Consider the following 26,019-nt stretch of genomic DNA (forward strand, 5'->3'; position numbering starts at 1 on the left):
AAAGAAAGAAAGAAAGAAAGAAAGAAAGAAAGAAAGAAAGAAAGAAAAAGAAAGAAAACCAAACAGCAAATCTTTATAAACAGAACCTTTAAAGGACAAAAGAGAAGAAAATAGAAATTTAGCCCAGAAGGAAGACTGGGTGTGGCAGAAAGAGCTGTGAGCAAAGCTAAGTATCTAAATCTCTACAAACCTATGAGGTAACAGTAAACTGTGGGTACAGAAAGAACTAGAATGTGAAATAAATAGAATCATACCAGTCTGCAAGAGTCAGGTCTAACTTCTAATCACCTAGGACTCCTATACAGATAGGACTGTATTTCCCAGGCAAATCACGGGGGCCTGCAAGGTGGCAGAAGAGCATTCGCCTCACCAGCCCTAACAACCTGAGTTTTGCTTCGTGGTGGAACCCAGAGTGGAAAGAAAGAGCTAGCTCCCCAAAGCACTCACTTTCCCTCCACACACATGCTATGGCAAGCACATACCTCACACACATAATAACAAATAAAAATCATTTTTAAAAGCAATCACTAGAAATACCGACTGAGGCAGACGCATTCCTAACAGCAAAGGGAGTAGGCGAGAACAGCATGAGAAAATTAACAAACCCAATAAATCCAACCAGAGGAAGAGCAAGAGGGGGAAGAAAGAATGCACAGGGGGAGGAAAATGAGATAATAAAAACAAGTCAGAGTACATCAATAATCACAGTCCACATAAAGATGCTAAGCGTGCCCTTTAAAAGTCATGTTGTTGGATAGGATTTTAAAGTACAACTCTTCTCTGTGTACACCTAACACGTAGAGAGACAGGTTGAAGAACATCAGTGCCAAGCAAAAGAGTGCTGGGGCCAGGCCTGCTTGCACATGCTTGTAATCCCAGCACTTGGGAGGCAGAGACAGGTAAGTTCAAGGCCAGCGTGGTCTACATAGTAAGTTCCAGGCCAGCTGGGACTATAGAGTAGTCCTGTTCAATACTTCTTTTTTTTAAAAAAGGCAATGATGGACCCTTGGAGTGGGTTTTTATGCTTACCTCTCCATGACTTTCTATGGCCAAGGAGCCAGCACATTAGTCAGGGGTTTCTAACCATACACCTCTCAAGGCTCGGTGGAAGCCTGCGGAATATCGCTGCAGACCAAACGTTCCAGCAAGCGCTGCGTTCCCCCACTCCACTCCACTCCTTACCGTCATGACGGAGAGAATCCAGAACGGTGCGAATGCTGAGTGATGGCCCCGAGCTCATTTTAAATTAGTCAGTCGAGCACTAGACTAGCTATCAAGCAAGTCTCACTCCCCAGACCAGGCTCCCTCACTGCAGGGCTTTTAAATTAGACCGCTCTAAGAAGAAAATGGGTGTAGATCCACGCACCCCGTTGACTGTTAAGGCTTTCCTCTAAGTAATTCACAAGTCAAAGGAGAAGTCATAACGGAAATCTTTAAGTACTTAAAATGACAATGAGGGGTCAGTGAGATGGCACAGTAGGTAAGGGCATTTGGCACCAAGCCTGAAGACCTGAGCTTAATGTCCCCAGGCCCAGCTGGTAGAAGAAGAGAACCAACTCCTGAGTTGTCCTCTAGCCTCTGTGCAAGTGTGGGCATATGCAAACACACACACACACACACACACATACACACACACAGGAAGAAATTAATGTCATTTAATTTTTTCCTTTTCTTTTTTAAAGAAAAAAATTTTAATGACAATAAAAATAATTGCCTGTCAAGTCAGCCCTGCCCTGGGTGGCACACCTTTAATTCCAGCACTCAGTAGGCAGAGACAGGCAGATAGATCTCTATGAGTTCAAGTCCAGCCTTGTCTCCATAGCCAGTTCCCAGACAGCCAAGATTATATAATAGAGATACCCTGTCCCTCATCCCCCAAAAAGAGAAAGAAAGAAAGAACAAATGAAAACTGTGAGGCTCGTAGGTGGAAATTTTAAAAGTTGATCAGAGTGAGGGGCAGTACATGCCTATAGCCTGGTTGATAGAGTGCTTGCCTGGAATGCCTTGCAAAAACCGGGTTTCATGGCACACACCAGGAATTTCAGCACTCAGGAGGTAGAGGCACAGAGCTGCAGGGTTAGAAATTCAAGGTTATTCTGGGCTACATGAAACCTGGTTTCCAACAAAAAAAAAAAAAAAAGGTCTTGTATAAGTCGAGAGTATAACAACAGCCAGGCATGGTGACACAAATCTGTAATCCCAGCACTCAGGAGGTTGGAGTGTTTGAGGCCTGCCTGGGTTACATAGTGAGAGTTGGTTGGAGGACAAGAGTAGCAATGGTTATTATCAGTCTGAAGCAAGTAGGCAGGAAGAGAGGAGAAGAAACTGGATGGTGAGACAGGAACCAAGAAAGCAGAGTTAAGCTCTAGGGCTCTGGCATAGTAGACTGACTGTAGTTAGCAATGATCTATTGTCTATTTTAAAATAGCTGGAAGGGAAGACTTTGAACTGCTCCCAACACAAAGAAACAATAAGCTCTAAGGAGATGGATATGCTAATTAGCCTGATTTGGTCATTACACATTCTGTTCATGTATCAAAATATCACTCTGTACCCATAAATATGTAAAATTGTAGCCAATTAAAATTAAATTAAAAACAGAGAAAGCGCCAAAGTAGTGCATTTAACAAAACACAGAGCCTTGAAAGTTCAGCCAAAAAATTAATAAGGTAAACCCCCAACTTAAGGAGTTCTATTTCTTAAAAATAGAATAAGCCCAAAGGAAGTAATAAGCAAGCAAAGAAGAGAGAATCATTAAATCAAAGCAAAAAAAAGCAATATGAAAAATAAAATCAACAAGGTCAAAAATTGGTCTCTCACAAAAACCAATAAAAAGATAAACCTCTGGCAAAATTGATCAAACATAACCAAGAGACCCAAGGACTGTTATTAAAAATACAGAAGAAGCTTGGGATCCAGAAGAGGTAGGTTAGCAAGACAGAAAGCAAGAATGTGACCAGCTCATTCCAGCCTACAGAGACTCATCCAGGCCCAGCCCAGTTGCCCAGGGCAGCGTAACTCTGACTCCAAATAGGAATGAGCAGACTGTAAGATAGGAAGATCTAGAGAGCAGACATACAAGAGCCCAAAGAACTTGAAGCCAGTGCCCACAGGACAAGTATCCTAGAACTATTGAGATGTCTCCCTGGCTCCCCAGATCCTGGTGATTGAATCCAATGTTAGACAATGTTATGCTCAGCCCTGCTTGTCACTTTTTGAGACAGGGCCTCTCTAAGTGGCTCATGCTGGCCTTGAACTCACAATCCTGCAGCCTCTGTCTCCTAAGTAGTGGGGGCTACAATCCAGCTTCACAGGCCTTGCCATGTCTTAATATTTTGAGTCTGTAAGCGACGTGGTCTCATTTGTGGACTCATTGAGAAAGACTACATTATCCTTCTCTTTTATACATCTATTTTCTTCTTTATAACAAATTGACAATTTATAATCATAAGCGTTTATGGAGTGCAAAGTGATGTTATGTTTTAGGAACACAATCAAGCTAATTAGCATATTTATCACTTCAAATACTACTGTTTGTGGTGAGAACATTTGAAATTTGCTCTCTTCGCTATTTTGAAATGTGCAATACACTATTATTAAGTGTCTTTTCAATAAATACAGAAGTATTTGATATCATTTAACACTTGTGATTTTTTTTTTTAAATCATGAATGGAAAATTAAGAGGAGAAACTTAACAATAAAAGATTGTATCTACTCAAAACCTCTGGAAGACTTGGGATTCTTTTATTATACTTATTTTTAATCTCTCTCTCTCTCTCTCTCTCTCTCTCTCTTTGTGTGTACGTGTGTGCTTGTCTGTGTGTCTGGTCACAAGTGTGCTACAAGTATGTGAAGGTGAAAGGAGAGCTTGTGGGAGCTGCCTCTCTCCATCCATCATGTGGCTTTTGAATGCAGAACTCAGGTTATCAGGCTTGGCAGGAAGTCCCTCCCCCTGAGGAGCCATGTCTCCCACCCTAGCTTTTTGCCTTTGGAATGGGCCAGGTACCAACATTGTGTCGAGATGTAAGGGGGCATGCATGTCACACGATGCTGTGAACAAGGAGCCTCAGCTCTTTTTCTTAAGGCTTAGGTTTATTGTTTTGAATTATCTGTACATGTGAGCATCTGTGCACATGGGTTCAGGTGCCCTGAGGCCAGAGCCGTCAGATCTGGAGCTGGAGTTAGTCTGGTCACAAGTTATGCTTGTGACCAGACAAGCATAGATGCTGAGAACCGAACTCTGGCCCTCTGAGAGAAGCACACAGAGGGCCATGGAGGAGTGCTGCTTGCTGGCTTGCCTAACCATTGGCCCATCTCTCCTACCCAAAGCCTACTGTTCTTGATAAGACTTCAGCATTCTCTTTATAGATCTTCTCCACCTTTGCTTCTCTCCAAATCCAGACCCACAGACCTGGCTAGCAAAGTAAGACAAGAAAAAGGAGGAAATGCACAAAGACTGGAAAGATGAATGTCACTTGCGGCTTTTGTGTTTTCATAGAAAACCCAAGAACTACATGTTAAATATGAGAATAAGACAGTTAATGGAGTCGCTAAATTTTTTAAAAAAATATTTAGTTCTGGTATGGTGGCTGCATGCAGTCCCAGAACTCAGAAGGCTGAGGTAGAATTGTCAAGAGGATTATTATTATTATCATTATCATTGTTATTATTATTATTATTTGTGTGCATGGATATTTTCCTTACGTGTATGTCTGTATACCACATCCATGAAGTGCTTCCAGAGGCCAGATCCCCTGGGACTAGAGTTGCACATGGTTGTGAGACACCGCGTGGGTGCTGGGATGGGATTAAGCTCCTCTGTAGGAGCAGTGAGTATTTTTAACCTCTGATCAATTGGTTCAGTCGTGATTGCCAGGAATCCAATCTGGGATGCATGCTGAGTTCGAGGTCATCTTCAGGTACAGAGTAAGATACTGCCTGGGGGGGTTGCAGTAGGAGGCTCTTAGGGTTTCTATTGCTATGATTTAAAAAAAAAAATGACCAAAGCAACTTGGGGAGTAAAAGGTTTATTTGGTTTACATTGCCACATCGTGGTCCATCACTGAACTAAATCAGGACAGGAACTCAAACAGGGCAGGGACCTGGAGGCAGTAGCTGATGCAGAGGCCATGGAGGGGTCCTGCTTGCTGGCTTGCTCAGCCTGCCTTCTTATAGAATCCAGGACCCCAGGGCCCCAATCCAGGGATAGCACTACCCACAATAAGAGGGAGCTGGGGCCCCCCTCCATCAATCACTACAGGCATGGTGGCACACACCTGTCATCACAGCACTCTGGGAGGCAGAGGCAGGCGGACCTCTGTGAGCTTGAGGCCAGTCTGGTCTATAAAATGAGCCCAAGACAGCCAAGGCCACACAGAGAAACCCTGTCTCAACGAAAGAAAGAAAAAGGAAGGAAGGAAGGAAGGAAGGAAGGAAGGAAGGAAGGAAGGAAGGAAGGGACCTTACAGTCAGATCTTACAGAGCCATTTTCTCTATTGCAGTTCCCCCCTTTCAGATGACTGTACCTTGTGTCAACTTGACATGAAACGAGGCACCACTGTGGGCATGGAATGTCAAAATATATACCATTGTCGAGGGATGTAGCTCAATGATAGGAAGCTTCTTAGCATGCACAAAGTCTTGTAGGGCTGTGAGAGGGTATATACGTGTGTCGGTGTGTATATACACGCAATAACAAAAAATAATAATAAAGTGCCCAGGAACAAACCTCACAAATCACGTGTAAAGCCTGAGTAGAACTGTAAATGTAAGAGGTAACAAATGCTATCTTTGGAGTGTATGTGAATGCATACGTACGTGCCTAGGGGTATGCCTACACATGAATGCACACACACCTAGAGACCAGAGATCAATGTCTGGCCTTCCTCTATGGCTCTCTGCCTTATTTTCTGAGGCATGTTCCCTTACTGAGCTAGCGTGCACTGACTGGGTACACTGGCTGGCCAGCAGGCTCCAGGAATTCACTCCTGACCCCAGGTTGCAGAAGTGTGCCACCGCAACCTATTTTACCTGGATGCTAGGGCCCCAAAGTCAGGTCGCCATGCTTGTGTCTCCTTAGCCACATTAGTGATGTCTTTAGATTCTTCAGTTCCGGAATCCCTATGGGGTGGGGGTGGGGGGGACATGCGTGCTTATAATCCCACAGCTGGGAGGAGGAGAGGCAGATCCCTGAGGTTCTAGCCAACCAGCCTAGTCTAACAGGAAAGCTCCAGCCCCCAGCCCCCAAAATAAGGCAGGTGCTAGGGAGATGGCACAGCGGTTGCAGTGAAGAGCGCTTGCTGCTCTTCTAGAGGGCTCAGCTTCAATTCCCAGCACCCACCTAAAAGTTCCCCACTCTGGGTAACTCCAGTTCTAGGGGATCTGATGCTGTCTTCTGGCCATCTCAAGAGCTGGACACCCATGTGGTGCACAGATATACATGCAGGCACAATACTCATACATGTAAAATAAAATTATTAAAAAATAAAAAAAAAACAGCATAGGTGGCTCCTGAGGAATGACACCCCAGGTTGTCCTCCAGCCTCCATATGCACACACACACACACACACACACACACACACACGTGCACCCGCACACACGCTCATACTCATACATACACACATACATAGAACGTACACACACACACACACACAAATCCTTCAGTGAAAAGGTAAACTTGATACTTAGAGATGCTGAGTTTCTCTAAACTGGTGAAGTCAATGGGACTCCGACCAAAATCACAGCAGAGTTTCTGTGGGTCTAGGCAGGTAAACTCTAACATACCCTGGAAGACCACAGACGTATAAGTAGATGCCACTGGAAAGGGAGGAATGGTGAAGGAATTTTCCCCACCAGATATCTCGACACAGGAAAGTGAAGTTGTCGGGATGGATGGTCACATGGACAACCCCTGGAGCAGAATGGACCCCTCAGAGCAACCACCAATTATAGATGCCTGTAATCCAGCACATGGAAGCTAAGACAGAAGGATTGCAAGTTCAAGACTAGCTGGAGCCACATAGTGAAACACTATCACAAAACAAGACAAATCACCAGCAGAAAACAAAGACAGGTGTGGTGGTGCGAACCCCAGCACTTAGAAGGCTGAGGCTGAAGGATCTCTGTGTGTTCAATAGTAACTAGGACTACAGGGTGACACCTCGCCTTAAACACAAATACATCGATATAAACATATGCATGTGTATAATGTGTGTTTTGTATGTGTGAGTGTGTGTGTGTGTGTGTGTGTGTGTGTGTGTGTGTGTGTGAAATGTCTTTATAACCTCAGAAAAGGAATGCTTTCTTTAACAAGATATAAAGCTGTGGGACCAGAGAGAGGGCTCAGTGGTCAACAGCATGCACTGCTCTTCCAAAGAACCTGAACTGGGTTCCCAGAACAGGTGTCAAGCAAATCTGATGCCCTCTTTTGGCCTCCATGTACAACTGTACTCATGCGCACACACTCACACACAGACGCACGTATAATTAAAAAATAAATCATTCGTTTTAGTATAAAGAAGGAGAAGAAAAGAAAGTCATCAGCTAAGGATATAGCTCAGGGGCAGACCGCTTAGCTAGCATTCAGAGAAAGGCCCAGTGTTCAATTCAATTCTCAACCACTATCCATCATTAATAAGATAAAAAGTGCGGTGCTAGGCAGTGGTGGTGCTCACCTTTAATCTAGCATTCTGAAAGCAGAGGCAGGTGGATCTCTATGCATTCAAAGACAGCGTTGTCTACAGAGTGAGTTCCAGGAAAACCAGGGCTACACATACAAACCCTGTCTCAAAAAGAAAAAAAGAAAGAAAGAATTTAAGAAAGCATTCATAAGTTTGGTTACGTTAAAACTTAGATCTTTTCTGCATCAAGACATCGTAAAGAAAATGAAAAGACAAAAGCCTCTGACAGGGTACAGTCGCTTGCACATACACCACCCACGGCCCCAAGGAGAGCATGAGCAACAGGCACGAACAGGCATTTCTCAGAAGTGGGACCCGAGCGACCAGGCAAAGTCAGAAAAGATCAACTCCACTGACAAAGCCAAGACAGCACGGGACTGTCCACTTGCTAACTCAGCAGAAGGACCCAATAAGCACATATTCCTCCACTCAGCAAGCTAGGATGTGAATTAGCGCAAGCATTCTGGGAAACAAGGTGGCCCCATTTGTAAGTCTGAACATTTTGCACACTCTGCTCAGTGATTCTAAAAAATAAAAAATAAATTAAAAAAAACTTAAAAACTGAGGGACCATGAAACATGGCCATAGTATAATTCCAGCATGGAGACAGGAGGATTACAAGTTTGAGGCCAGCTTAGTCTCTGAAGCTAAATCCTGCAGAGGAGGAGGAGGAGGAGGAGAAGGAGGAATGTCAGTTTAGCTCATGGACACAATTCTGTGATTCCGTGATCTGGAAGGCTGAGGGAGGAATATCCAGAGTTCAAGGCCAGGGCTGGAGAGATGGTTCGGTGGCTAAGAACACTGGGTGCTCTTACAGAAGACCTGGGTTCGATTCCCAACACCCACATGGTGGCTCACAACCATCTGTAACTCCAATCCAAAAAGACAAGGTGCACTTCCGGCCTCTACAAGCATGCGTGTGGCATGCAGACATACACACAGGCAGAACACTCACTCTCATAAAATAGAACAGAGAGTGAGTTCATGGCCAGACCCTTCTGGATTCACAGAAAGACCCTTGCCCCACCAAAAGAAAGAAACCATGTCAAAGGGCAATATGAAAAAAGTGGCTAAAACTAATAAATACACATTGGACCATACAGAGGAGGAAATGGGTAGGCTTTGTCAAGACGTTATAGATGTATTCAGCTATTTTTTTTTTCACAATTTATGAATCAGGGCAGTCTACCAACGGAGCTAGAGTTCCCACTGACAGAGAACAACAGGAAAGAAATCTGTCTGTTAGTGCTGGATTACCTCGGCTTACTTTCTTATAAAGACAAACAGAGAGCCAGGCAGTGGTGGCGCACACTTTTGATCCCAGCACTCAGAAGGCAGAGGCAGATCACTGAGTTTGAGGCCAGCCTGGTCTGCAGAGTGAGTTCCAGGACACTCAGGGCTACGCAGAGAAACCCTGTCTTGAAAAAACTATATATATATATATATATATATATATATGTATGTATATATACATCTCTATATATATGTACATAGAGACTTCCTTTTAAATATTTTTATAAAACAGTTTTATTGCAATATAATTCACATATTGCACAATTTACTCAGTTAAATTGTACCTTGGGGGTTCACAGAGCTGTACAAATATTTCAGTGTGTTCTCAGCTCCCCAAAAACAGATTCCAGGGGTCAACAAGATGTCTCAGGGGGCAAAAGCACTTCGCTGCACAAGCCTGACAAGCTGATATTGTCAGAGAGAGAGGGAGGGAGGGAGAGAGAGAGAGAGAGAGATTCTATGAGAGAGATTCTCTTCCATCCTCTCTCAGGCCCCACCCCTTAGCCCTACCCAATCATTTATCTTCTTTCTATCTTTATATCCTTGCCTAGTCTGCTCTCTCACCCTCTCTCTCTCAGTGTGTGTGTGCACGCTCGCACACACAGTGTTAAGGATTACCTCCCAGACCTCTTGCACAGTAGGCAAGCACTCACTAAATTGAACTACATCTCTAGCTCTACTCTGGGTATTTTTAAGAGATCCAGGTTCAGTGAGGGACTTAGCCTCTAGGAAATATAATAAAAAGTGATACAGGAGGATCCCCAACACCCAGAAGAGGTCTGGCCTCCTCGTGCGTGTATGTAAATGCACAAACATATACACATGTTCACATGCGTGCGCACGCGCGCACACACACATGAACCTTCACTACCTGGGTCTAGATTGCAGGGGCAGAGGACGTGGAGCCTAAAGACTGGCTACTCCTGGGAGCAGAACCCCTCTTTCCTCTCAGGATCCAGTTCAAAGTGAGGGAGCAGGGCGTCTGCAGACCCAGATGATAATCCAGAAGACTGCTCTGCTTTCCCCCCTCTCTGCTCTTCAGCCGGTCGTTTCGCGCCTGGCAAGATTTTTAGGAAAAAGCGATATGCAGATGTATCCAACTTCTCATTCCTACCTGCACACCTCAGATCAGTGGAGCCTATGCCAGCTGCCTGTTTAGGAGGAGTTGGCAGTCTGGACAAAGGGCTCTACATCCTTCTCCCAAAAAAGTTAACCATAGGGCAGATATGGCCTGGCCCAGGGGTACTTACCTTCACCTAACGGACAGGTTTCCTGAAAGCCAGATACGCATCTGAACAAGCATGTGGCTGTTTCCACACATGCCTTTCATTTCCACACCAGTCGACATCAGGATAACCTTCCCTGACTATACTATAGCACCCAGGTCCTAAGATGCAGAGCTAAGTCCTCCAGTCGCAGATGACCACAGTCAGGGAACATGAGAGAGGAGAGAGAGTAAGTTCAAATTCTACTTCCTCCCCCAGGACAGCCCCTGGGCAGCTCGCTCTTCTCGGCCCATGGTCCTGTGATCACCTCACCATCATTCGGGGTCATGTAAGTCCTGATTCACTCATTGCTTGCCCTGGAGAAGGCGGAGAGGGAGTCCTGCCTGTCTGAGTGCCGGGGGAGCAGGTGGGACTGCTGCAGAGTGGACGAGACTACTCCACACCGCTGTGACTGGACAGCCCCTAGCAAATCAGCCTCTTGTGGACGCCTGCTCCGTGCCAGGTTCCAAAGGGTCCTAGAGTCACAGGTCTGTCTATCCCTGCCTTCACGGGACCCTGAGAGCCCAGCAGAGCAGCACCCAACCAAGCCTGGGGGACTTAGGGGATTCCCAGGATAGCTGGTGTTAAGTTTGGAGGCATGAGGGACGAGGGAGCTGTCAACAGACACAGAAACTAGAGGAAAAACATTCCAAGCAGAGGGAAGGGACAGGAAAGACCTGGAGCTATAGAAAAAGCCACATGAGGCATCAATAGAAGGTGGAATGGTTCAAGTGTTGGCCCTACAGAGAGAAGAAGCAAAGTGACAGGAAGAACCGAGGGAAGAGGCTCCAGGACTGAAAGCAGCGGGGTCCCAAAGGCCACCTGGTACTTTATCCTGTGGGCAGTAACCCAGAGACAAAGCCGGAAGCCATTACATCCCAGTTCTGCAGGAGGGAAATCAAGGCAGGAATCATGGAGGAACGCTGTCAGCTGACTCTTTCTCTGACTTGCCCACAGGCTTCCTCCTAGCTAATCATTCTTAAACAGCCCAGGACCACCTGCCCAGGAAAAGATGCCAATCACAATGACCCTCCTATGTCCCTTAAGACAATTCCCCCTACAGACATGCTCACAGAACAACCTGACAAAGAAATTACTCAATGGAGACTCTTTTGAGGGGAGAGAGTTGCTAACTGGAACAGGCTTCTGAGGAGCCTTGAGGCTGCAGACAAGGAGCAGAACCCACCAGAAGGCATGCCAGGCCAGATAGGCAGATGAGAGGCCAGAAGGGCCTCAGATGGACCACTCGACAGAACGGGAATAGATTTCGCAAGAAAATACACAGGAACTCAGTTTGGGGTAAGGGGTTGGAGTGTCTGAGGGGTTTCAGGGCATAAACGGGAACCCAGGAAGCAGACCTGAACATAAGTACTATTAAAGGTCATACAGAGCCAAGGTTGTAACTAATCTAGAATGCAGAACTTCAGCCCACCACCAGACCCAGACCCTTCAAAGTCCCTCTTACCTCTTTGGGGAACACACACACACACACTCCTCATCCAGCCCCTGGGCCTTTGCTCCCATTCTTCCACCCAGGAAACCCTCCTCTCCTTCTTTCAAATCCCTCAGTTCCTAGCTCGACTCCCACTCCACTCTAGAACTAGAGCCCGAGATAGAGGGTCAGGAGTGGGTGGGTCTGAAAGAGAGGTGAGGGTATAGTCTAATTAGGGCCCCAGCGTCAAGGTGTGTGACAGTAGCAGGTCATTTCCCACCCTGGGCCTCAGCTCCTAACCTCTCAGAAGCAAAGAAGGAAAGATTCTTGAACTTGGGAAATCTGCCATCTTGAGACAGCCTTAAGAGGGTTACAGAGAAGGCTCAGAAGTCAAGATTACTTGCTGATCTTACAGGCAACAGAATCCCATCCCCAGCACCCTTGCCAGATGCTCACAACTGCCTGAACTCCCAAGTCTCTATATAGGTCCTGATGAAGGCTTCTTCCGGCATACACAAAGACATGCACACATAAGCTTTTTTTTTTTCACGTAAGCTTTTTAAATATATATATATATATATATATATGGTTATATCTTTTTTAAGAGCTTTAAGATCAATCCTTGAGTATGCAAATGAAAGGGAGTTTATGATGAAATACAGAGGGTGTTGTCTCTGAGCCTGGAAATAAAAAAGAAACTATCAAGTTCTGCATAGACCGTGCTGTTTGTTGAAGAGATTGTTGGTAGGGGCGGTGGTTCTCTGAGACAGTCGCTCTACAGCCCAGGGTGTCCCGGAACTCTTGATCCTCCTGCCACTGGAGCACTGGGAAGATAGACACATCCCACACACCCAGCTTAGACGCTGGTTCTGGGTTGACAACCCTGGCACTTTTTGTAAACACGCTGCCCAAGCCGGGTAGTCTACAGTAAACACCTTTTTGCACAATCAAGGTCACACACGGGGATGTGCTTGCACAACAACCTGTTTGCACAATCTCAGCTGTATTCCACCCAGAACAAGCCCTGGCACAGAAACAAAGCCTCCGCTTCTGCACACTCAAGCTGCCTGGCTGACCCGCGACGCCTGAGCAGGCCCCTCTGGATCCAGCAGTTCCCTGACCCTCGTTGCAGTCCGCCATGGTCCAGCTCTTGCTGTTCAGGCTTTTGAGAATGAGGCATCGCTGAGAAGGGAGGGGCTGCTCCAACCCACGGAGGTCTGGTTTGATGGAGGAAGAACCGGAGATAAGAGGAGGAAGTATCGCATGGCAGACGCCTGATGCAGGTGAAGAAGCGACGCCTCGTTGCCTTGAGCGCTTCGCCTCTCTGTAGTTAAACACCCTTAAGCATTTACCTGGTACCTCACTCCTTTCCAGGAGCCTTACTTCCCACTGATTTCCTTTGAGGATCCTGTGAGACAGATACCGTGATCCCCTTCTTTCAGCTGTCAAAACAGGCTGGGAATGTGCCTCAGTTGCTAGCGAGATTGCCTAGCATGGACAAAGTCCTGGGTTTGACCCCAGCATATCATAAGCTGCCATAGTGGCACATGCTTGTAATCCTAACACTCAGGAAGGAGGCAGGGGCTCAGAAATTCAAAGTCACTATATATAATAGTTAAATGTCAGCCTGGATTACTGAGACCCTGTCTCAAAAAAAAAAAAACAAAAAACAAAAAAAAACAAGAGCTGGAGAGGTGCCTCCACAGGGAAGAGCAGTGGCTGCTCTTCCTGAGGACCCAGGTTTGGTTCCCAGAGCCCATACAGTGGCTCAAAACTATCTGTAACTCCAGCTCCAGGGATCTGACACCGTTTTCTGGCCTCCAAGGGTACCAGGCATGCACACGGTACACGCACATCTATGCAGGCAAACACCAGTACGCGTATATGTAAAACAGAAACAAAAGATTCTTCAAAATGGGGGAGAGGGCAGGAGAGACAGGCTAGCAGTGAAGATCACCTGCTTCTCAGACCCAAACTCGGTTCCAAGCACCCACGTCAGATTCATCCCAATTATCTAAAACTCCAGTCCTGGGAGAGCTGATGCCCTCTGCCCTCTCCAGGCAGCTGCACACATACGGAGCACATGAGCGTACATCTGGCACACAGAAAGATACATAAAACCAAAAAAGAAACAGAATAGGACAAAGCCGGGGCTCAGAGACCTTAAATAACTTGCCTGGCTCACACAGGACGTGACAAAAGCGAGCAGCGGGACTCTTCCGCCAGTGCTCTCAGCCTCTCTGATCTGCTCTCTGATCCTCGCCCGGGGAGTGCTTCCGCAAGCCCAACTTTCGTTTCCTCACATCTAATTTATACTTGAGCCCCAACAGTTCCATTTCCTAGCATGAGTCCTGGTCGGAGACTGGACCAAGGAGAACAGAAAGGTGGTTTCCTGAAGTATCAAAACGGGCAGAGGGAAAGACGGAGCAGCGGTACTGAATGCCCGCTATGCGCTGACTACCACGCCGAGCACCTGGCTTGTTTCATTCATTGGGGTACAGTACGTGGACCTCAATCCTCCTGGGACTGCAGAAGAGCACTACCATGGCAGGCTCTGGCACTGCGTTTCTGAGTTGCTTTAATCTTCCCTTAGGGAGAGCTACTATCCCTGTGGTAGGAGGGAAAGCCAAGGCTGGAGGATTAACCGTGTCCCTACAGCCAACAGAAAGCATTCTCTAGCTTAGCACTGCGCCAAGCTGGGAGCAGAGGCCAAGTGTATTTTCTGGCCCCATACACTGCGAAGTTTAATGGAGGAAGCAGACAGCAACGGTCCACTACCGTGTTACAAGATGGACGAGGAAAAGGACACCTGACGAAGCTGGAAGCCGAGACCAGGACAGGGATTTGCTCGGCAGAGAGATGACAGGGCCTCACCTGTCTGGCAAGAACAAAAGCAATGAAGTGGCACAGAGACTGGAAAACACTACCTGGCCAGAGCAGGAGGCGAGTGCAAGTGGAAGCCTACGAAAAGGGACAGGAGGTGGGCAGCTTGCTGGAACCGTTAACGCAGAGGTTCTCAACCTGTGGGTCATGACCCTTTGGGGAAAAAAAATACCATTTACATTATGATTCATAACAGTTGCAAAATTACAATTATGAAGTAGCAATGAAATAATTTTATGGTTGGAGGGGTCACCACAACATGAGGAACTGTCACAGCATCAGGCAGGTTGAGAACCAATGGTCTAAGAATTTAGAAGAACAGGCAACTGCGGTTAGGCAAAAGTGGAGATCAGGCTTCTCCCCCTAAGGGAGACAAGCTGTAGATCTGGAACAGCAGGGAGACAGGGTTTAGAAGTCTAGAAGGGCCAGAGCTGGAATCAGCTCCCACATCCCCAGCCCCAAACTGATCAAGAACTGGATGCTAGGCAGATTCTCCTCAGTCAGAAAGACGGACGGGTGTGGGCGAGCCCTGAGAAGAGGAGGTAGAGAGTACGAGGTCCTTGTGTCTCAGATAAGCACCAGGGAAACCAGGCACGTTAAACACTTAGGGTCATATAACGTGTTTTCTGCCCAGAAGGCTAGGAATGGAGGTGGTTTATGGGCTGGGGAGCTTAGCGCTATCTGTAGAACTAAGATCACAGGAGATCCTCCCCCAGACCCTTCAGACGTCACATGTAGTCAATCTATAGATCCCATCTTTATGGAAGATGTCATGTGTTCTTCACAAAGAATGTCAATGCAGTCATGCCTTAAGCTTTATTGTGGAACACAGGATTGGAGGTAACCATAGGCAGGAATTTTTTTTTCAAAATTCTGCTGTAATTAAGCAGCCCTAAAATGATTTTAAAATCTTGAAGTTTGAGCCAACACTAGCTACCGAGTCTCATAATGTTGAACCCAACTTCCTTCTCGCCTCACATGGAGGAGCAACACTGTGCAGAGACCCCATTTGGAGGGGGAAGGAATTGTGATCAAATACTGGGTCAAGTCGATGAGAATTGAGGACAGTTTTGTTTGGGTTGTTTGTTTGTTTTTTGTTTTGTTTCTGCTTTTCTTGACAGGGTTTCTCTGTGTAGCCTTGGCTGTTCTGGACTCGCTAGACCAGGCTGGCTTTGAACTCACAGAGATCCACCTGCCTCTGCCTCCCTGAGTGCCAGGCTGGGAACAGTTTTGACGAAATGAAAACATTCAGTCTTTCAGTAACTCAGTAAGTTGCAGACTTACCTTGTGGTGAGCAAGTTACAGACGCTGGGAGTAGTGTGCTGATTTGGGTTTATTTACTTTATTTGTATGGGTTTTTTTAAATTATTCCTCTTAATGTGTATATTTCACCTGCATTTATGTTTGCATGCCACACATATACTTGGTGCCCAAGGAAAAGGAGAAGAAAAGGACAGCAGGCTCCCTGGAACTGGAGTTACAGATAGTTGTGAGCTGCCATGTAGGTGCTGGGGACTGAACCTGGGTCCTCTGGCTCCATGCACAGAAAGAGCGCTGAGTGCTCCTAACTGAGCTATCTCTCCAGCCCTATTTGTTCTGAGACAGGGTCGCCCTCAGTAATCCAGACTGAACTAAAACTCACTATGATGCTCAGGCTGACCCCAGATCCACAATTATCCTCCTGCTTCAGTCTCCCAAGTGCTAGGATTACAGGTGTGTGCCACCACCATCATCTGAGGCTGATGTTTTGGACAGAACAGGCAAAAAAAAAAAATTTTCCAGCACAGAGGTTCAATTCTAGCTGGGGGGGAAATCAATATTAGAGGGAAGAAGAAGGTAGAGGGGGATAGAAGGGACAAAAGAGGAAATGAGGAACAAGAGACAGTTGTTTTAAGGGTGCCCAGAAGACTTCAATAGGAAGGTGATATTTGAGCAAAGACCTGAAAAGGGAAAAAAGTGACCGACCTTATCTTCCTCATTTGAGGCGAAAGCGTCCAGGCCAAAGAAGCAGCAAGCACAAAGGCCCTGAAGTGCAGAGAGGCTAGCAGGTTCAACAAACAAGAAAAACAGAGAAGCTAGAAGAAAGCAGTAGGAGGTAATAGGGGTGGGAGGAGAGGGCTGTGGAAGATAAAGGATGCCACGCAGATCACTGAGCAGTCTTTCGATTTGGCTCCAAGTGAGATGGGAACCATCAGAGAGCCTGGGGCAGAGGGCAGCATGACATCCGCTATTCCAACATATGATCACGAAAACATCCAGACACACAGGAGCCAAGCTGAATTTTACTGTATACTCATACACATTATATACATGCACAGGATGCTGGGCATATTGTGAAGGAAGAGTCATGGCATTAACATGTACCTGTGTGCTGTTACCTAACCTTTAGCAATTAGTGAATTGCATATAACTGCGAGCAGATGAATCCTCAGGAAACTACTGTAGATAATTGCAGAAGAATCTCGAACATGAACAACAAAAAAACATCATCTGTGGAAAACATTCCAGGTCTCTGAACCATTGTGAGGCATACTGTCTCAAAAAACATGGCAGAAAGGCCCAGCATGGTGGCACCAGTCTTTAATCCCAGCACCTGGGAGGCAGAGGCAGATGGATTTCTGTGACTTTGAGGCCAACCTGGTCTACATAATGAATTCCAGGACAATCAGGGCTCCATAGAGAAACCCTGCCTGAAAACAAACAAACACATACACACACACACACACAAATGCACACACACACTCACACATACCTACAAGAAAGACACTCAGAAATAAGTTGCACCTAAGAGGATGGGTGTGTGCTTCCCAAAAAATGGTCACACGTAGCTGCCCTAGCCATATGTGCTGGTTAATTTTTAACTGTCCACCTAACGCAGACTAGAGTAAGGTAAGAAAAGGAAACCTCACTCGAGGAATTGTCCAGATCAGATCATCTTGATTCATGATTGATATAGAAGGGTCCAGCACATTGTAGAATGTGCCATCCCTGTGCAGGAGGTCCTGGATTATATAAGAAAATTAGCTGAGCATGGCTTGCCTCCCACAAAATGCTTTTGGTCATGGTTTTTAATCACATCGACAGAAAACAAACTAGAACAGATAGTTATTTTCTTAGTGCCATAATGTTGAAAACGTGTAATTTGCTTTTGATATTCATTGAAGTTTACAGTTAAGAGATATGAGACATTTGTTGTTGTTGAGACAAGTTTTCTGTTTTGTTTTGTTTTGTTTTGTTTTGTTTTGTTTTGTTTCTTAGTAGCCTTGGCTGTCCTGGAACTCGCTTTGTAGACCAGGCTAGCCTTGAACTCAGAAATCTGCATGCCTCTGCCTCCCAAGTGCTGGGATTGAATGCATGTGCCACTACACCTGGCTAAGATGTGAGACTTTTGAAGTGTTGAGATTTTTAAGAATTTGGGGGCTGGAGAGATGGTTCAGTGGTTAAGAGCACAGGCTGCTCTTCCAGAAGTACGGAGTTCAATTCCCAGCACCCACATGGTGGCTCACAACCATCTGTAATGGAATCTTGATTCCCTTTTCTGGTGTTCATGAAAACAAAGCACTCGTATACATAAAATAAATAATTCTTTAAAAAAGAGAGAATTATGGTTTTCAAAGTGACCTGTTCATGCGTTGTTGACGAGGGATTGATGGCGCTGCTTGATCTTAAATGTCGACTTGCGGTGTGTCAGAACAGCCTAAGCAGGAGCCCTCAGTTAAGGAATTATCTTGCCTGCCTTGATTGATGCAGGAAGACCCACCCTAAATATGGGCGTGTCACCTTCTGGTCGCAGAAGCGCTGATCAAAAGCAGGACCTGAAAGAAGAAAGATTGTTCAGCCTTTGCTCACCTGTCCTTCCCCCTTGCTGCTAGTTCATCCACCCTGGTGCTGCCACCTCGATGGTGATGATTCCTCTGCTCAAGGCAAAAGCAGAGTTTCCAGGCTTTCAACACTGAGGACCGGACACCCTGCAGGTCTTGAGGACCACCTTGGGAATGCTGAGGCACCAGCAAGTCCTCGATTTCCCAGGTGGGTTCTCACTCAGGTGTGTGGCAGCTGTTGATACTACTTCCACTGTATTGCATAAGCTAATTTAATAAATTCATGTATGCGTGTGCGCGTACGCTATGTCGGTTCTATTCCTCTAGAGCAACAGGGGTCGCCTAAGACCATCGGAAAACACGGATATTTTATTTGCATTACTATTCGCAACAGTAACAGTTATGAAGTAGCAATGAAAATAACTTTTATGGTTGGGGGGATCATCACAGCCATGTACTAAAGAGCTGCAAGAATTAGGAAGGTTGAGAACCACCGCTCTGGAGAACCCTGACTAATATACTAATATATGCTATTTGGTAATTTTCAAACTAAGAACCATTTTTCCCTTTTCTTTCTTGAGAGTTGAAATTATAGGGTGGGTCCGGAGGCATTTTGAAAGGGATTACAACCTGATAAGATAAAACCAGGAGCCACTGGGAATGTACAAAGGGGTGAGGGTGTGATCTTTTACTGTCAGGAGTTCTGATCAGAGTCCTAGAAAACAACAGGTCTACATCTGACAAGGAAAAAAAAAAAAAAAAAAAAAAAAACCTTAAGTAAATGTTAGCTGTGCTGGAATCTTGATTCTCCACCAACAGGGGCTTCGACCAGACTCAGGGGGAGGGGGTCCTCCCCCCCTTAACTTTCCCTGTCTTTTTGTTCCTGCTTCAGCTTTGAATAAACACTTGAAGACCCCAGTCCCCCGAGTCACCCCACCTCCACCCCTATTCCCCCACCCCCACCCCAGGCCTATCTTGTCTCCGGTGCCCTGCCCAGCCTCAAAATGTGGAGCTCAGGAAATCCGGAGAGAAGGGAGAGGGGGACCTCAGCCAGGTTGCCACAATGTGCCCAGCCCTCTAAGACCCCTGAGGCAGGAAGGTCGCTAGCTCACCGGTTTCCCTCAACCTCCTTCCTGAGAGGAAGGGGCTGTCTATGTCCCCCAAGGGTAAAGGCCCACGGTAGAGAGCAGGAGGGAAGCCAGGAAGGTGTCGCAATCCTGGGTCCCCTGGCCTGTCATTAACGACCGGGCTAGAAAGAGAAGTTTCAGGAACTTGCCCCAAGAAGAGAGGAGACAAGAGAAGAGAGAGCAAGCACGGAGGCTGGAGGCTGGGCACACTGCCCTAGCCCCGGTGTAAGTAGGGGAGGGTGGAGCCCTGGAGACCTCAGGCCTGCCAGGGCTAGCCACAGCAGGGGACTTGGGACAGGTGACCCTTGGGAAATGGGAGTCTATCTGTGTGTAGCATCAGGGAAGTCAGACGGCTGAACCTCTTTGGGAACGAACTGAGCTGAGCTGAGCTGAGCTCAGGGATGAACACATCCCTCTGGAGTCTCTACCCCTCAGATGTGTTCTACTGCCCGCCCCCGCAGCTCGCTGCCCTGCTGCCCCGCTGCCCCGCTGCCCGCCCCATCTGCTCTGGTTTCCCTCTTGGCTTGCTCCCTGTTTTCAGCCACTTGGCCTGCTTCTTCTCAGCAAGTATGGCCGTCTCAGCCTGGGCCACTTTCTCCTCTCCCAGTTCTCTTTGCCTCTTAACTTCAATGGTGCAAGACTTGGCCTGCCAGGCCTCTGTCCCTAGATCCACTGGGCTGGCTTTCTCTGCCTGCCTCTCGTCTCTCTGCATCTCTCTAGCCTAGTCTTGAGTGGCGGTGGTAGTGATGGTGGTGGTGGTGGATATTGAACTATGTAGCTCTCATGAAGATGAGGCTTATCACCATGTAAGAAAATAAGAACCTTGAACTTGTGATCCTCCTGCTTCCCAGCTACTAGACTACCTGGTACAGGTACCAGGCCTGTACCACCATGCCTGGTTCTCAATATGGTACTGGGGAATCAAGCCTAGGTCTTTGTGCCTTCTAGACAAGTACTCTACCAACTGAGCTACATTTCCAGCCCTGGTTGCTTTATATTTTTGAGATAAGTTCTCAGCAAGTTGCTCAAAATAGATTTGAATTTCTTCTATAGCATAGGCTGGCCTTGAACTTGCAATACACTTGCCTCCACTTCCAGGGTAGCTGGGATCTCAGGCCTATAACACTGGACCAGACTCTGTCTCAGTCTGTCTCTGTGTATCCCCCAGCCCATCTACCCATCTGTCTATCCATCAGTCCAGCTCTCTATCCATCCATCCATCCTTATCTTTACCTCTGCCACACCTGGGAAGCCTTCCCCCTTAGTTTATTCCCAGTGTTCCTTTTCCCCTTCTCTTCCCACAGACAGAATTTCAAAAGAGCAGGACAGGGGAAGGAAGCCAAGGGAGAAAGGTGGCAATGATGAGTGAAAGGAGGGGACAGCAAGAAGGGAGGATGCTGTCACAGCAATGGCTTATGGCACCAGCTGTGTCCACAGTGGGCACAGTGAGCAGCTGCTGAGCCCAACAGATGGCTACAGTGATGGGGAACAGCCTGAGAACATCGGAGCTGAAAGTAGAGACGGAAACGGAACCATGCGATGTAGCACAAACAAAGAGAAGGTGGCTGTCGCAGAGGGCTGTGGGGACTGGCACTAAATTTTGCTGGTTCCATTAGCTGATTTCCTGCTTCAGGGCTCATATAAATAGCCCACTGCTTCTGAGAGCTTGTTCTGAGAGCATTGGGCCGGAGGCTTTAATCTTAACTATAACTTCATCTTTATAGCCCTGCTGAGACATGAGTCTTATTGTTAATCCCCTTTTCACAAATGGAGAAACTGAGGCTCAGAAAGGCGAAGTAACTCATCCAAGTTCACCAGGCAGGTAAGTATTGGAGCCGGGGTCAGAAATGGGTTCCCTGCCTCTTTTCACATGTCTTCCCTGAACAATAGGCATAGGCTCCAATGGGCCCCAGCCCCTACTCAACATGGGCCACCCCCAGGCCTTCTGCAGGGAACTACTGATGCTGAACATGCCAGCTGCAGGCAACATAGGGCAGATGCCTGGTCTTCTCCGTTATGTCTGCTCTTGACATACGCCTGTGGGAAGGGCACAATGGTACCAGGTGTGGGCTAGGCCTGCTACAAGCACAAATGAGTAGAGAGGAGAACCAGAGGGCTATGTCTTTCCCACGCAGTGTGTATATGTGTGTGAGAATGTGGTAGTAGGAGATAATCAGACTAGTGTGCTAATATGAGGTTGTTGTCTTCGTTAAGGTTTCCATTGCTGTGAAAAAAAAAAAAAAAAAAAAAACACTCTGACCAAAAGCAACCTGGGGAGGAAAGGATTTATTAGGTCCGCTTCTACTTCCAGGCAACCATCATCACTGAAGGAAGTCAGGGCAGGAATTTGAGGCAGGAACTGATGCAGAAGCCATGGAGGAGTGCACCTACTGGCTTGCTCCCCACAGTTTGCTCAGCCTGCCTTCTTATAACCCTGAGAGACACCAGCCCATCAGTGACACTATCCACAGTGATCTCGGCCCTTCCACATGGAGAGTCAATCAAGAAAGTGCACCACAGGCTTGCCCACAAGCTAATCTGTGGGGACATTTTCTCAATAGAGGGTCCCTCTTCCAGAATGACTCTAGCTTCTATTAAGTTGACACAAAACTAGCCAGCAAAGTTACCAAAGAAGGATTAGTAAACAGAGGTAGCCAGGCCAAGAGGGAAGGAAAGCTTGTGTTCCTCATGGCCCTGGTCCCTGTTTTCCGAAAGGCGGGTTTGAACTTGGTGGTGTGATACACTCACATAGTCATTTCTTTGATGCCCAGCTCAGGGGAAAACCCTGGATATGAACCGTTTCTCATCTTCCTCTCAAAGTCCCAGGTGGCACAGGCCAATGTTACCTCCATGTTGCAAACACTGAGGCTTAGGGGTCAGGCAACCTGCCCAAACTGCAGCGGGGCAACGGTTCGACTCAGCTTTGGCCACTCGGCTTGTCCTTAAGCATCTCTCACTGCCTCCAGGTAAGCACCAAGCTGGCACAATGGTGGGAGCCTGCAGCCTGGCTGAAGTTACCCTGATCCTCTCGATGCTCCCCAGAAGTAAGTAAGGGGCTGGGGTGGAAGATTAAAAGGGAGGCGCTGGTCCCCAAGTGGCTGTGTGCCAGACCCTGGGAGTGAAGCAATGAACAAAACAGCCAAGGCCTCTACATCACAGAACTCAGAGGCAGCAGGGCAGTTACGACTCTAATTGCAAAGGCTATAGTCTGGTTCACCAGGATGTTCACATGCTCACCGGGTGAGAGAGGGTGGGAAGAGCGCCATGAAGGGGCGGCAGCAAGTGCAAAGGAGAGATCGTGTTGTTTCTTCAGGAACAGACATGGTGTCTGAGCAAACACAGTGAGAGGCCGGGGGCAACATGGAGGATCTGAAACGTCATCCTAACCTTGGCCACATGTAATGACCTGCCAGATACTGTTCTGATTCCCTTAGCTGGGTGGTGGTGGCATGCACCTTTAGTCCCAGCGCTCGGGAGGCAGAAGCAGACAGATCTCTGTGAGTTTGAGGCCAGCCTGGTCTATAAAGTGAGTTCCTCAACAACTAAAGTGACAGAGAGAAACCCCATCTCAAAAGACAGAGAACAACAAAACCTTTTGGTTTTTCCTGTGACACAAAGGTAGTGCTAGGTTTAAAAATAAAAATGAAATAAAAGGAAAACAAGCCTGATGCTGACTCATCATAGACAGGCATTGAGACTTACTATTGCCAGTAGTCAGGTCTTTGATAATGCCAGCCACCCTGCCACAGAAGGCTGGAATATGGCGGAGATGTGACAGCATCCCACAGAACAGGGGACATCCCTTTAGAGTGGAGGGGATGTAAGGCATGACAGGGATGGCTCTGGGAGCTAACTTATAGAAACCATTTTGGTTTTGAGGTGTTATTCTTTTTTAAATCTCCATTCACAGATGAAAGAAGAAAGGCACATGGAGTTTCACTTACGTATATACCAGGGTCACTGATAACAAGACATGCAGTCTAGTCTGTGTGTCCAAGGCTCACACCCATCCTACCAGCCTGCCTTTGCAGGCAGACACGTGCCTTTGGGGTGTCTCAATCAAAAAGGGCTTTTACAATCAGATCTGTATTTGACAAGGATTGCTGTGGCCTTGGGGGTTCTTATCACTCCAGTTGTGGCTTGTACCGCCCAGTCCCTCTCTAATGGGGAACTCGAGCTGGCTAGGAGGACTAGACTTCATTCACAGCCGCATTCAGGGAGGGTGTGGGATGCAAAGGTTCACACAGGTGGGGAGTATTTACATCATTCAGGGTGGGGAGGGTACTCACACCATGGGAAGTATTTATGCCACAGGACAATCATATCATGGAGCACACTCATGCGATAGGGAATGTTTATAACCTAGGGAATATTCACACCCCAGGAAGTAGCCCTACTTTCAGTAAGGTTCACACCTCTGGTTCACACTATAAGGAGGTTCCACACCATGGAAAGTGACAAACACAAGGCAGGAGCTACTTTTCTCTGCAGAGCCCATTGATAACCATTTGCGGGCAGATGGTTCTCTCTCTCCTCTCTCTCTCCACATAGTACATCTTGCTAAGGCCTCACACTTCCTCTTCCTGTTTAGTCCCCCAGATCCTGATGGGAAAATCAAAAGACAGAGGAGGGCTCTAAGACTGGGAATCCAAAGGTCTCGGCATGGCCCATGTTGGCTTAGCAAGAGTCCTCCAGGGCCCACCTTCTAACCAATTCAGGTCTGGAGAGCTGTGGGCACATCAGGATCTCAACCCCCGTTGTCCGCCTGGGGGACCCTGTTGTGGCCTCCTGCACTATCAGCCCAAACTGCAGCAAACTGGACCAAGAGCCACAGATCCTATGGAGACTGGAAAATGAGCCAAACCAGCATGGAGACAGACAGCGGCATCTGCCTGATGGGACCCAGGAATCCACCATCACGCTCGCTCACCTGAACTACACCCAGGCCTTTCTCTCCTGCTTAGTGCCGTGGGCCGACAGCTTCCAGATCCTGGATCAAGCTGAGCTTCAGGCAGGCTGTAAGTCCCTCCCGCCATCCACCCACCTGCTTCTAATACCCCTTTGCCAAAACCAGGGGGAGCTAAGACCTCACTCAGGTAGCCCTTTGAGAGCATGATAGAGGGCATGGGTCTTTCTGTCAGGTGTTGTTCTTTAGCCCATTCTCCAGATGAGGAAACTGCCATCCAGTGAGAACAAGTGATTTACTAAAAGCTGCACCCCACAGTGGTCCTTGCAGAACTGCCTGTCTGTGTGGCTGGTTAGCACGCTTAGGTTCTTAGCCATAAGAGGGGCTGGCTTCCAGCTCCTCCTAAGTCTGGTCCCAGTTTTCTTTCTAAATTGAGCAGGATGGAGTTTATGCCAAGATGAGGTATAAGAAAGAAGTAAGAACCAAGGCATGGTGGTCTTTCTTTAATCCCAGCAGAGGAAGATGGATATCTGTGAATTTGTTTGTTTGTTTATTTGTTTGTTTTCTGAGACAGAGTTTCTTCTGTGTTGCCCTAGCTGGCTTTGAACTCAGAGATCTGCCTGCCTCTGCCTCCCTGGTGCTGGGACTAAAGGTGTGTGCCACCTGCCCAGAAAAGGCCTCCTTCTCTCTGCCCTTCAGGATTTATGTGATATCTACGTAGAGAGTTCCAGAGCAGCTAGGGCTACATAATGAGTCCCTGTCTATCCCACCCCAAAAAAGAAATGGGTGTCATAGCCCCAGAGTAGAATACATAATCAACATGAGTAAGGTTCTGAGTTTTAATCCTAGCAACATACCAACCAATAAAAGAGCCAGGTACAGAGCTACACTTTGTGATCCTAGTACTTGAAAGCTGAGACAGGAGGATGGTAAGTTAGAAACTAGCCTGGACCATGTCACGAAGCCTGTCTCCAGAAGAAAAGAAAGCAGTGACCATCTCAGCTGCCACCTCTTGGACACAGTTGTGAGTTCCCTATACACAGGAAGTCACTCCGATGCTGTATGCTATTTCTATTGCTATGACAAAATATCATGACCAAGGAAACTTATAAAAGAAAACATTTAATTGGCCTTACAGTTCCAAAGGTTTAAGAGTCCATCATGGTGGAGCAAAAGCATGATGATAGTAACGGCTGAGAGTTTACAGCTTGAACAGCAAAAGCAGGAGACAGAGAGGACTAACTGGAAATAGGACAGATCTTTTAAAGCCTCAAAGTCCACCCTCGGTGACACGCCTCCTCCAACAAGCTTCCAAAACAGTTCCACCAACTGGGAACCAACTGTTCAAAGATGAGCCTTTGGGGTTTATTCTCAACCAAACCACCACAGCCTTAAAGAAACCCGAGAGAGGCAGGTTGTGGCACAGGCTTTAATCCTAGCACTTGGGAGACACGCAGGGGGATCTCTGAGTTCAAGGCCAGCCTGGTCCACAGAGTGAGTTCCAGGACAGCCAAGGCTATACAGAGAAACCCTGTTTCAAGAAAGAAAGAGAGAGAGAGAGAGAAAGGAAGGAAGGAAGGAAGGAAGGAAGGAAGGAAGGAAGGAAGGAAG

General features: G+C 47.1%; 1 protein-coding gene across 1 annotated transcript in view; it reads left to right on the forward strand.

Moving 5' to 3' along the window:
• Nucleotides 1-21,272: 21,272 nt before the first annotated feature.
• Nucleotides 21,273-26,019, forward strand: part of Csf3r (colony stimulating factor 3 receptor) — a 15,677-nt gene continuing 10,930 nt past the window's right edge. The window contains exons 1-3 of the mRNA XM_055611280.1: nucleotides 21,273-21,324; nucleotides 22,469-22,546; nucleotides 24,221-24,520. Coding sequence (XP_055467255.1) covers nucleotides 22,489-22,546; nucleotides 24,221-24,520 — 358 coding nt within the window. The 5' untranslated portion in view covers nucleotides 21,273-21,324; nucleotides 22,469-22,488. The remainder of the gene's footprint in view (nucleotides 21,325-22,468; nucleotides 22,547-24,220; nucleotides 24,521-26,019) is intronic.

This window comes from Psammomys obesus, unplaced genomic scaffold (genome assembly GCF_907164565.1).
Source record: "Psammomys obesus unplaced genomic scaffold, mPsaObe1.curated_primary_1811, whole genome shotgun sequence".
Lineage (NCBI taxonomy): Eukaryota > Metazoa > Chordata > Mammalia > Rodentia > Muridae > Psammomys > Psammomys obesus.